Genomic DNA, 13,870 nt, shown 5'->3' with positions numbered 1-13,870 from the left:
AATGTTTGTCCGATCTTGAATGGGATTGTGCTGAAAATTTTAATTTCTTCTCAGGGATTAATAAAGTATGTCTGATTCTGATTCTGATTAATTCGGATCTGTAACTAGAGTACAGCCCATATAAGGTCTCTCCTCAATTGAGCAAAATGTAACTGTCTCTGCATGATTCCTTGCTTCTGGTCTGTTTAATAAATGTCATCAGTGTTTGAACCTGACAATGCTAAGTATTAGCATTTTTATGTAAACATGCTACTGTTTTAGGCTAGCTCCGTGGCTCATTTTGTACAGTTACACCAAAAACTCACGGATTCAGACACTCGGCCCCATCTTACAGATAGCAGGCCAGTCAAAATTTTCCGCGGGAATTCTCTAGTTTATGATTTAGAATGCGTAAAAAAAAGAAAAGGTGTGTTCTTGTCTTACGTAAGGATTGTGTATTTAGTGTGTGGGAATGTTGAAGTGATATCTATGAACACCTAGTTTGGCAATGATTATTTGACTGATGAGTCCAGGGTATAATTTAACCAAGGTAGGCTCCAGCTGCCACCCAGACGTGTATTGTTTGATCTTTGATGGATATCTTCCTGTTTTAATGTGAGATAAACACACAGAGTTCTTTCACACTCACCGGGGGCAGCCAGGCTCTGGACCTGCGCCGGCACCTGGACGTTGGCCTCGGAGGCGAGCGTCAGGCGCCCTCCTTTGACGATGCGCTCGCACAGCAGCGTGACGTGCTTTTTCAGGCGGGACGTGTCGCGCGGCAGACCCAGTGCGGGGCCGCCCGTCTGGGCCAGGGACGTGGCCTGGTCCTTGGGACTGCGGGACAGACACGTCCTCAGGAGGTGGGAGACGGCGGCGTCGCAGCTCTCCTCCCAGCCCTGCGGGAAGACATTGGGGGGATTCTTCAAGACATGCATGACATCCTACTTGCGAAGGAGAACGTGTTGACAGTCTGATTGGCCCCAACCTCCGCTAATGACCGCTAATCATGGCTGCAACCAACATGACACACTGACTGACCAGCACGTGATGACAGAGAAGAATGCCATGAAGAAGAAGAAGGATGAAGGTAAAAGAAAGAAGATGTCAAGAACTTTCAATGGCTGCTGTAGTTGTGACCCCAAGATGCAGGAAGCAGGAACGTGAGGTGCAGGTAAGAGTCTCACAAAATAGGGAGAAGCTGTCATGCATGCGGAGGTCCTAAACATCATCAAGGCAAGTGTAAATAGCCGCCTGATTGGCAACTGCAGCCAGGTTCAGGGAGACAGGCAGGAAGGGGAACAAAAATATGAGCGCCAATAGGAAACAAACACCAAATAAGGAACCACCACCGGCGGTGAAGTGACAGATCGTCACAGAAGAGGAAAAAAAAAGAAAAAGACCAACCAAGGAAGAAAAAAGAGGAAGAGGAGGTGGAGAAGAAGATGAACAAGAACAAATAGGAAAAAAGGAGAAAAAGAAGGAAGGAGAAGGATACAAAATATAATAAAGGTGGCGGAGTGGTAGAAAAAACAAAAAAAATGAGAAGGAAGACGAAAGGAGAAAAATTAAGAAGAAAAAGGAAAGAGAATGAAACAAAATAAAATAAAGATGGAGGAGTGGTAGAAAAGACAACAAAAATGAGAAGGAAGAAGAAAGGAGAAAGAAGAAGAGGAGAAGAGAAGAAAAAAGAAAGAGGAGGAAAAGAAGAAGGAAAAGAAGGAGAAGGAGGAGGAAAGGAAAAAAAGAAAGAAAGGAGAAGTACGAAGAAGAAGGAAAGGAAAAAAGGAGAAGTAAGAAGAACAAGAAAAACAAGGAGAAACAGCAAGAAGAAGAAACATAAATAAAAAGAAGGAGGAGGAAGGAAGGAAGGAAGGAGACAGAACGAAATAAGGGAAAATGAAGAAGAAAAAGAAGAAAAAGGGAAGAAGGAAGAAGAGGAGGAGAAGAAAGAAAGAAACAATCCAAAAAAGGAGAAAAAGAAGGAAGAAGAAGGAGAAGGAAACAAAAGAAAACAGAAGAAGAATGAGTAGTAGTATAAATAAACAAAAATGAGAAGGAAATAGAAAGGAGAAAAAAGACAAAGAAGGAGAAGAAGAACAAACAGAAGTAAGAGAAAAAAGAGATGAAGAAGGAGGAGAAGAAGAAGGAAAGGAAAAAAGGAGAAGTAAGAAGAACAAGAAGAAAGAAAAAGAAGACGAAGAAAAAAGGAGAAGGAGGAAAGAAAAACAGAAGGAAGGAGACGTAAGAAGAAGAAGGAAAGGGAAAAATGAGAAGTAAGAAGAACAAGAAAAACAAGAAGAAAGATCAAGAAGAAGAGGAAAAAGAAGAGGAGGAACAAAAATAAGTAAAAAGAAGAAGGAGGTAGGAAAGGAGGCGGTAGAACGAAATAAGGAAAATGATGTAGAAAAACAAGAATAAGTAGAAGAAGGAAAAAGGAAGAGAGAAGAAGAGAAGGAGAAGAACGAAACAAAAAAATACAAGAGGAGAAAAAGAAGGAAGAAGAAGAAGGAAACAAAAGAAAAAAGAAGAAGAATCAGGAGTAGTAGAAATAACACAAATGAAAAGGAAGAAGAAAGGAAAAAAAGGAGAAAAAAGGAGTAAAAGAAGGAGAAAAAGAAAAATGAGGAGGATGAGAAGAAGAAAGAGATGAAAAAGAAGAAGAAAAAAGGTGGAGAAGAAAAAGAAGAAGGAAAAGTAGAAGAAGGGGGAAAGGCAAAAGAAGAAGTAAGAAGAGCCAGAAGGAGAAGGAGAATAAGAAAAATAAGATGAAGAAGAAGAAAAAGGAAGAAGAAGAAAATGAAGGATGAGTTACGACACTAAGTTTTAAAATGTAAAGTCTCTTTGTAACCTTTTTGTTTCCTTTTTTTAAAACAAATATTAAAATGTCCCCCACATATTTTTCCTCTCTGAGCTGCCACCTTATCGTGGTAGAGGAGTTTGCGTGTCCCAATGATCCTAGGAGCTATGTTGTCCGGGGGCTTTATGCCCCCTGGTAGGGTCTCCCAAGGCAAACAGGTTCTAGGTGAGGGATTAGACAAAGAGCAGCTCGAAGACCTCTATGAAGAAGATAAAACATGGACCCAGATTTCCCTCGCCCGGACGCGGGTCACCGGGGCACCCCTCTGGAGCCAGGCCCGGAGGTGGGGCACGATGGCGAGCGCCTGGTGGCCGGGACTGTTCCCATGGGGCCTGGCCGGGCACAGCCCGAAGAGGCAACGTGGGTCACCCCTCCAATGGGCTCACCCCCCATAGCAGGGGCCATAGAGGTCGGGTGCAATGTGAGCTGGGCGGCAGCCGAAGGCAGGGCACTTGGCGGTCCGATCCTCGGCTACAGAAGCTAGCTCTTGGGACGTGGAACGTCACCTCACTGGGGGGGAAAGAGCCTGAGCTAGTGCGCGAAGTGGAGAAGTTCCGGCTGGATATAGTCGGACTCACTTCGACGCACAGCAAGGGCTCTGGAACCACTTCTCTCGAGAGGGACTGGACCCTCTTCCACTCTGGCGTTGCCGACAGTGAGAGGCGACGGGCTGGGGTGGCAATTCTGGTTGCCCCCCGGCTTAAAGCCTGCACGTTGGAGTTCAACCCAGTGGACGAAAGGGTAGCCTCCCTCCGCCTTCGGTTGGGGGGACGGGTCCTGACTGTTGTTTGTGCTTACGCACCAAACAGCAGTTCAGAGTACCCACCCTTTTTGGGTGCACTCGAGGGAGTACTGGAAAGTGCTCCCCCGGGTGATTCCCTTGTCCTACTGGGGGATTTCAACGCTCATGTTGGCAACGACAGTGAAACCTGGAGAGGCGTGATTGGGAAGAATGGCCGCCCGGATCTGAACCCGAGTGCTGTTTTGTTATTGGAATTTTGTGCTCGTCACAATTTGTCCATTGCAAACACCATGTTCAAACATAAGGGTGTCCATATGTGCACCTGGCACAAGAACACCCTAGGCCGCAGTTCCATGATCGACTTTGTAGTTGTGTCATCAGATTTGCGGCCTTATGTTTTGGACACTCGGGTGAAGAGAGGGGCAGAGCTTTCTACCGATCACCACCTGGTGGTGAGTTGGCTGCGATGGTGGGGGAGGATGCCGGACCGACCTGGCAGGCCCAAACGCATTGTGAGGGTCTGCTGGGAACGTCTGGCAGAGTCTCCTGTGAGAGAAGGTTTCAATTCCCACCTCCGGAAGAACTTCGAACATGTCACGAGGGAGGTGCTGGACATTGAGTCTGAGTGGACCATGTTCCGCACCTCTATTGTCGAGGCGGCTGATAGGAGCTGTGGCCCCAAGGTAGTTGGTGCCTGTCGGGGCGGCAATCCTAAAACCCCTTGGTGGACACCAGCGGTGAGGGATGCCGTCAAGCTGAAGAAGGAGTCCTATCGGGTCCTTTTGGCTCATAGGACTCCGGAGGCAGTGGACAGGTACCGAAAGGCCAAGCGGTGTGCGGCTTCAGTGGTCGCCATGGAAAACGACTTCCGGACGGCTTCAAAGCGATTCTGGACCACCGTCCGCCGCCTCAGGAAGGGGAAGCAGTGCACTATCAACACCGTGTATGGTGCGGATGGTGTTCTGCTGACCTCAACTGCGGATGTTGTGGATAGGTGGAAGGAATACTTCGAAGACCTCCTCAATCCCACCAACACGTCTTCCTATGAGGAAGCAGTGCCTGGGGAATCTGTGGTGGACTCTCCTATTTCTGGGGCTGAGGTCGCTGAGGTAGTTAAAAAGCTCCTCGGTGGCAAGGCCCCGGGGGTGGACGAGATCCGCCCGGAGTTCCTTAAGGCTCTGGATGCTGTGGGGCTGTCTTGGTTGACAAGACTCTGCAGCATCGCGTGGACATCGGGGGCGGTACCTCTGGATTGGCAGACCGGGGTGGTGGTTCCTCTCTTTAAGAAGGGGGACCGGAGGGTGTGTTCCAACTATCGTGGGATCACACTCCTCAGCCTTCCCGGTAAGGTTTATTCAGGTGTACTGGAGAAGGAAGCTATGCCGGACAGTCGAACCTCGGATTCAGGAGGAACAGTGTGGTTTTCGTCCTGGTCGTGGAACTGTGGACCAGCTCTATACTCTCGGCAGGGTTCTTGAGAGTGCATGGGAGTTTGCCCAACCAGTCTACATGTGTTTTGTGGACTTGGAGAAGGCATTCAACCGTGTCCCTCGGGAAGTCCTGTGGGGAGTGCTCAGAGAGTATGGGGTATCGGACTGTCTTATTGTGGCGGTCCGCTCCCTGTACGATCAGTGCCAGAGATTGGTCCGCATTGCCGGCAGTAAGTCGAACACATTTCCAGTGAGGGTTGGACTCCGCCAAGGCTGTCCTTTGTCACCGATTCTGTTCATAACTTTTATGGACAGAATTTCTAGGCGCAGTCAAGGCGTTGAGGGGTTCCGGTTTGGTGACCGCAGGATTAGGTCTCTGCTTTTTGCAGATGATGTGGTCCTGATGGCTTCATCTGACCGGGATCTTCAGCTCTCACTGGATCGGTTTGCAGCCAAGTGTGAAGCGGCCGGAATGAGAATCAGCACCTCCAAGTCCGAGTCCATGGTTCTCGCCCGGAAAAGGGTGGAATGCCTTCTCCGGGTTGGGGAGGAGACCCTGCCCCAAGTGGAGGAGTTCAAGTACCTAGGAGTCTTGTTCACGAGTGAGGGAAGAGTGGATCGTGAGATCGACAGGTGGATCGGTGCGGCGTCTTCAGTAATGCGGACGTTGTACCGATCCGTTGTGGTGAAGAAGGAGCTGAGCCGGAAGGCAAAGCTCTCAATTTACCGGTCGATCTACGTTCCCATCCTCACCTATGGTCATGAGCTTTGGGTCATGACCGAAAGGATAAGATCACGGGTACAAGCGGCCGAAATGAGTTTCCTCCGCCGTGTGGCGGGGCTCTCCCTTAGAGATAGGGTGAGAAGCTCTGTCATCCGGGAGGAACTCAAAGTAAAGCCGCTGCTCCTTCACATGGAGAGGAGCCAGATGAGGTGGTTCGGGCATCTGGTCAGGATGCCACCCGAACGCCTCCCTAGGGAAGTGTTTAGGGCACATCCAACCGGTAGGAGGCCACGGGGAAGACCCAGGACACGCTGGGAAGACTATGTCTCCCGGCTGGCCTGGGAACGCCTCGGGATCCCCCGGGAAGAGCTGGACGAAGTTGCTGGGGAAAGGGAAGTCTGGGTTTCCCTGCTTAGGCTGTTGCCCCCGCGACCCGACCTCGGATAAGCGGAAGAAAATGGATGGATGGATGGATGGATATTTTTTGTATTCATGTGATATAATTGTCCAGTTCATTTTCGTTTTCTTTCTTATTTACACTTTTTTTTCTTCCATGTTGACAGTTGTCGAGTCCACATCTCAAATAGTTTTTGGAAACTGTGGACGTCGTGTCCTCTGGACCGAAGTGGACAATAATCATCCAGAATGTTCTAGGTGCAAAGTGTAAAAGGCAGCATGTGTGATACTATGGGGGTGTATTAGTTCCCATAGCATGGGTAACTTACAGATCTGTCAAGGCACTATTAAAGGCTTACTGAAAAAACTTTTGATTTCTGTTGGAATAACTCATTTAAGTTCAATTTAAAGGCCTACTGAAATGAGATTTTCTTATTTAAACGGGGATAGCAGGTCCATTCTATGTGTCATACTTGATAATTTCGCGATATTGCCATATTTTTGCTGAAAGGATTTAGTAGAGAACATCGACAATAAAGTTCGCAACTTTTGGTGCTGATAAAAAAGCCTTGCCTGTACCGGAAGTCGCAGACGATGACGTCACAGGGGTGAGGGCTTCTTACGTCCTCACATCGTTTATAATGGGAGCCTCCAGCAGCAAGAGCTATTCGGACCGAGAAAACGACAATTTCCCCATTAATTTGAGCGAGAATGAAAGATTTGTGGATGATGATATTGATAGCGAAGGACTAGAAAAAAATAAAATAAAAAAAATAAAGTTTAAAAAAAAAAGGCGATTGCATTGGGACGGATTCAGATGTTTTTAGACACATTTATTAGGATAATTCTGGAAAATCCCTTATCTGCCTATTGTGTTGCTAGTGTTTTAGTGAGATTATATAGTACCTGATAGTCGGAGGGGTGTGTCCACGGGTGTCTTGAGGCCAGTGTCTGAGGGAAGTCGACAGCAGATACAAGGACGGCGCAAACTCCACAGATCTCCGGTAAGAGGCGACTTTTTACTACAATTTCCTCACCGAAACCTGCCGGTTGACAAGTGGTCGGTATCCATGTTCGCTTGACCGCTCTGATCCACAGTAAAGTTTCACCTCCGCAAATTTTAAACAAGAAATCACCGCGACGTTTTCAACAAGAAACTTCGCGGGAAATTTAAAATTGCAATTTAGTAAACGAAATTGGCCGTATTGGCATGTGTTGCAATGTTAATATTTCATCATTGATATATAAACTATCAGACTGCGTGGTCGGTAATAGTGGGTTTCAGTAGGCCTTTAATGCTGAAAGTTACATACAGGTTCTAAAGACATGCACCTGGGGATAGGTTGATAGGCAACACTAAATTGGCCCTAGTGTGTGAATTTGAGTGTGAATGTTGTCTGTCTATCTGTGTTGGCCCTGCGATGAGGTGGCGACTTGTCCAGGGTGTACACCGCCTTCCAGCCCGATTGTAGCTGAGATAGGTGCCAGCGCCCCCCGCAATCCCAAAAGGGAATAAACGGTAGAAAATGGATGGATACATACAGGTTTTGGAGCAACATATGTTGCCATCCATGGACGCCCCTGCTTATTTCAGCAGGACGATGCCAAGTCATAGTAAAAGAGTGCAGGTACTAGACTGGCCTGCAGGCTCCCATTGGAAATAATTCCATCTGAAAAGCTTCAAAAAAATGTGTCTCCTCAGTTCCCAAACGTTTATTTACTGAGTGTTGTTAAAAGGAAAGGCCATGTAACACACTAGTAAAAATGCCCCTGTGACAACTTTTTTGCAATGTGTTGCGGCCGTTAAATTCTATAAATTCTATTTATTTACCATTTACACAACGTGCCGACTTCACTGGTTTTGGGTTTGGCCTACAATAATGTATACACATTATTGTAACCCCATTCATTCTTTCCTTAACACGGATCAATTGTCTTGTCTCCTTAGCCGAAAAACAGCCCCAAAGCATGATGTTTCCACCCCCATGCTTCACAGTAGGTATGGTGTTCTTGGGATGCAACTCAGTATTCTTCTTCCTCCAAACACAGCGAGTTGAGTTTATACCAAAATGGATACATGGATGATACAGCAGAGGATTGGGAGAATGTCATGTGGTCAGATGAAACCAAAATACAACTTTTTGGTATAAACTCAACTCGTCGTGTTTGGAGGAAGAAGAATACTGAGTTGCATCCCAAGAACACCATACCTAATGTGAAGCATGGGGGTGGAAACATCATGCTTTGGGGCTGTTTTTCTGCTGAGGGGACAGGACGATTGATCCGTGTTAAGGAAAGAATGAATGGGGCCATGTATCGTGAGATTTTGAGCCAAAACCTCCTTGCATCAGTGAGAGCTTTGAATGGTTGACCAAATACTTATTTTCCACAATAATTTACAAATAAATTCTTTAAAATTCCTACAATGTGAATTCCTGGATTTTTTTTTCACATTCTGTCTCACAGTTGAAGTGTACCTATGATGAAAATCACAGACATCTGTCATCATTTTAAGTGGGAGAACTTGCACAATCGGTGGCTGACTAAATACTTTTTGCCCCACTGTATATGTATATAGACATACTGTAATGACTTGAAGTAAATAATGAAGATTAAAAACCAATTACAAACCAAAAAAAACTAAACAAAGCAAAAAATCTCACCTTTTTTATATGTGAACAGTATGTATATATTATTAATGTTGTAAATACACATCTTTATATATCTAGAAAGGCTGGTCCTAAAGAGGGAGGCTTTTTTCTCAGGTCTAAGGAAGGCCAGAAATACAACAGTGTGTGTGTGTGTGTGTGTGTGTGTGTGTGTGTGTGTGTGTGAGTGTGTGTGTACCAGCTGCGGCGTGTCCTGCAGCAGCGGGAGCAGCGTGGCCTCCAAGATGGCGGTCTGGTCGGGGGTGAGGCCGGCCCACAGCGACAGCAGCAGCACCAGCAGGTGGGTGGCGCTCCTCAGGCGGACGAAGGCCTCCTCCAGGAGGGCGCCGTTCTCCTCGGCCGCCTCCGCCAACGTCATCACCTATACAGTCGGAGGAGGAGAGAAAGGAGTCGGTTTGTGTGATCCCATCTTTGTCACGCCCCGCCCCGCAAATCTTGCAAGTCTTCTGGGAATAACGCAAGCTTTTCCCTCCGCTTCCTGCAGCCGTCCCAATACTTTTGCACATTGTGGCTTCATGCTCGACGACAAACTAGTCCAGAGATGTAAACACGTGCACCCCCCTCATGGGCTGGAACAAGAGGCTGCCTGTGGAAGACCACTTCCTGCCCAGTCCCCACAGCAGGACCAAGGACTACCTGAGGCCAAGATGGCTGGAGGTCTGACTACTTTGATCAGGGATCGTTTGGCAACGGTTTAAAGCCTTCGTTAAGTTAGTTGAAGGATGCGGACACGTTGGTTACTGGACTCTTTCCAAAACACTACAGCTATAATTATTTAATACTTGTTTGTATTGACAAATGTGCTGTTTTTGACTGCAATAAGGTCACTTATTACATATGCCTACCTTGTGTGCTATTGCCTGCTTAGCTGTTGTGTAACCGCTGGCTGCTAGTAACGGACAGCATATACAATGTTTACCTTTTGGAAATAACAAAAATACAAGAAAAAACTATTCTTGTGTGCTTAATGGAGCACATTAAGTTGTTAACTGGATGTCCAGTCGTGCGGACGTAAACACTCGGCAGGACTGCTTGTATCACACATGATATCACACACGAGTCAACACGCTGCAAGACTGTTTGTACCACATCTGATATCACACATAGGTCAACACACTGCAGGACTGTTTGTGTCGCACATGATATCACATACGAGTCAACACGCTGCAGGACTGCTTGTGTCGCACGTGATATATATCACACACAAGTAAACACGCTGCAGGACTGCTTGTATCGCACATGATATCACACACAAGTCAACAGGCTGCAAGACTGTTTGTACCGCATCTGATATCACACATAAGTCAACACACTGCAGGACTGCTTGCCTCGCACAATGATATACACACCAGTAAACATGCTGCAGGACTGCTTGTATCGCACATGATATCACACGCTGCAGGACTGATTGCATTGCACATTATATCACATACAAGTAAACATGCTGCAGGACTGCTTGTATCGCACAAAATATCACACCCAGGTAAACACGCTGCATGATAGCTTGTATCGCAGATTATATCACACACAAGTCAACACGCTGCAAGACTGTTTGTACCGCATCTGATATCACACATAAGTCAACACACTGCAGGACTGCTTGCCTCGCACAATGATATACACACCAGTAAACATGCTGCAGGACTGCTTGTATCGCACATGATATCACACGCTGCAGGACTGATTGCATTGCACATTATATCACATACAAGTAAACATGCTGCAGGACTGCTTGTATCGCACAAAATATCACACCCAGGTAAACACGCTGCATGATAGCTTGTATCGCAGATTATATCACACACAAGTCAACACGCTGCAAGACTGTTTGTACCGCATCTGATATCACACATAAGTCAACACACTGCAGGACTGCTTGCCTCGCACAATGATATACACACCAGTAAACATGCTGCAGGACTGCTTGTATCGCACATGATGTCACACGCTGCAGGACTGATTGCATTGCACATTATATCACATACAAGTAAACATGCTGCAGGACTGCTTGTATCGCACAAAATATCACACCCAGGTAAACACGCTGCATGATAGCTTGTATCGCAGATTATATCACACACAAGTCAACACGCTGCAAGACTGTTTGTCCCGCATCTGATATCACACATAAGTCAACACACTGCAGGACTGCTTGCCTCGCACATGATATACACACCAGTAAACATGCTGCAGGACTGCTTGTATCGCACATGATATCCCACGCTGCAGGACTGATTGCATTGCACATTATATCACAAACAAGTAAACATGCAGCAGGACTGCTTGTATCGCACAAAATATCACACCCAGGTAAACACGCTGGATGATAGGTTGTATCGCAGATTATATCACACACAAGTCAACACGCTGCAGGAGTGCTTGTATCAAAGATGATACCACACACAAGTCAACACGCTGCAGGACTGTTAGTGCCACATTTGATATAACACACAAGTCAACACACTGCAGGCCTGCTTGAATCGCACATGATATCACACACAAGTAAACACACTGCAGGACTGCTTGTATCACACATGATATCACACAAAAGTAAATAGGCGGCAGGACTGCTTGTATCGCACATGCTATCACACAAAAGTGAACACTGCAGGATTGCTTGTATCGCACATGGTATATACCACACAAGTAAACACACTGCAAGACTGCTTGTAACGCACAGGATGTCACATGCTGCATGACCGCTTACATCGCACATGACATCACACACAAGTAAACACACTGCAGGACTGCTTGTGTCGCACATGATACTGTATGTCACACGCTGCATGACTGCATGCATCGCACATGATATCACACACAAGTAAACACACTGCAGGACTGCCTGTATCAGACATGATATTACACATGTAAACACGCTGCAGGACTGCTTGTATCACACATGCTATCACACACAAGTAAACATGCTGCAGGACTGATTGTATTGCACATGATATCACATACAAGTAAACACGCTGCAGGACTGCTTGAATCACACATGACATACACACAAGTAAACATGCTGCATGACTGCTTGCATCGCACATGACATACACACAAGTAAACATGCTGCAGGACTGATTGTATCGCACATGATATCACACACAAGTAAACACGCTGCAGGACTGCTTGAATCACACATGACATACACACAAGTAAACATGCTGCATGATTGCTTGCATCGCACATGACATACACACAAGTAAACATGCTGCAGGACTGCCTGTGTCACACATGATATCTCACGCTGCAGGACTGCTTGTATTGCACATGACATCACACACACGTAAACAAGCTGCAATAATTCCCCAAAAAGTGATGTTTTCCTTTAAAAAAAAGGGGGGAAAGAAAGTGGTGGCGAGCATTCAGCTAAACATCAGCAACTTAAGTGGTGTGTCCTTCTGGAAGACCAATGACAAGAAAGTGCAACTTAAGACCTGGTAGGTAGGACTTAAGTACACAGTCTGGCGTCTGACAGAGGTTGTGCGAGCAGGTGAACTTCGACCTTAAGGCAGGGGGTCAGCCCTCCGTCAGTACGAGAGGAGAGAGCAGCGGCATGAAGGATGACAAGAAGGGACACGCCCGATTGGGAAAGCCGATCTGGGACTAATGCACCGGAGTGGACGTTTGACTGATGGACCTTCAAGTGAGACGGCAACAACACTCAGATGCCGACACCAACATGTGGACCTTGACCAGGACTGTGGGTCTCATGGCTCCATCTTGCTGGTCCAGCCAAAACCAGTCCCCTGCCATCCCTGAAACCCTCCTGTGCAATTTTGACTAAATGAGGATTAGATTATGTTCAACCACACACAGACGCACGCACGCACACACAAACACACACACACACAGGTTATAATTCGGAATGGGGACCAAGTTTTCGTTCAGGACTTGTGGGGACCACCCTTTCTGCAGGTTGTGGAAGCATTATAAAAAAAAAAGAGGTAAAATGTTCACTGCCCAGTTAGCTCATACACGTCTTTAAATCTCTGGATTGATGAAGTAATGTGCTGATCATACTTACTGGGGACCCTGTGGAAAAAAGAGTTAATAAGGTTTATGGGGACCAAATTTAAATACTATTGCTTAATTCACACACATTTGTACGTGACTACTGAGGACCATTTAATAAAAAATAAAAAAGTTCAAATTAAATATGGCATGATCAAGCTTAAAATCCCTTAGGCTTCTTCAAAATGGATCTGACTAAAAATTTAAAAAGGTTTCCCTTAAGGGGACCTGTTTTTTGATCCCCATACCATCAGAGGTCCCCTAAAGGTGACTGTGTAAACAGAGCGATGCCCCCATTAAGTAAGTATTGCCAGAACACACACACACGCACGCACGCACGCACGCACGCACGCACACACACACACACACACACACACACACACACACACACACACACACACACACACACACACACACAGGTTATCATTTGGAATGGGGACCACCCTTTCTACAGGTTATGGAGGCAAAAAAAAATTTGGTCAAATGGCCACTGTCCAGTTAGCTCATACACGTCTTTAAATCTCTGGATTGATGAAGTAATGTGCTGATCATACTTACTGGGGACCCTGGGGAAAAAAAGAGTTAATATGGTTCATGGGGACCAAATTTAAATACTTCTGCATTGTTCACACAAATTTGTACGTGAGTACTGAGGACCATTTGATAAAAAATAAAAAAGTTCAAATTAAATATGACATGATCAAGCTTAAAATCACTTAGGCATCTTCAGAATGGATCTGACTATCATTTAAAAAGGTTTCCCTTAAGGGGGAACATTATCACCAGACCTATGTAAGCGTTGATGTTGCAGAAAAAAAGACCATATGTTTTTTTTAACTGATTTCCGAACTCTAAAAGGGTGAATTTGGCGATTTAAACGCCTTTCAATTGTTCGCTGTCAGAGCGAGGACCTTTCACCCGTGACGTCACAACGGGAAACAATCCACCATTTTCTCAATCTTATTACACACACCAAGTCAAATGAGCTCTGTTATTTTCCGTTTTTTCGACTGTTTTCCGTACCTTGGAGGCATCATGCCTCATCGGTGTGTTGTCGGA

The 13,870-nt window shown here is 46.0% G+C and overlaps 1 protein-coding gene across 2 annotated transcripts in view; it reads right to left on the bottom strand.

Moving 5' to 3' along the window:
- Positions 1–13,870, bottom strand: part of bbs9 (Bardet-Biedl syndrome 9) — a 327,542-nt gene that overhangs the window by 129,543 nt on the left and 184,129 nt on the right. For both annotated transcript variants that reach the window (XM_061915390.1, XM_061915391.1), the window contains 2 exons: positions 8,979–9,161; positions 629–878 (listed from right to left, as the gene is read on the bottom strand). In XM_061915390.1, the coding sequence (XP_061771374.1) occupies positions 629–878; positions 8,979–9,161 (433 nt within the window). The remainder of the gene's footprint in view (positions 1–628; positions 879–8,978; positions 9,162–13,870) is intronic.

Source organism: Nerophis ophidion, linkage group LG11 (genome assembly GCF_033978795.1).
Source record: "Nerophis ophidion isolate RoL-2023_Sa linkage group LG11, RoL_Noph_v1.0, whole genome shotgun sequence".
Taxonomy (NCBI): domain Eukaryota; kingdom Metazoa; phylum Chordata; class Actinopteri; order Syngnathiformes; family Syngnathidae; genus Nerophis; species Nerophis ophidion.
Note: the sequence above shows the minus strand (reverse complement) of the source record. Positions and strands in the feature narration are given on the sequence as shown.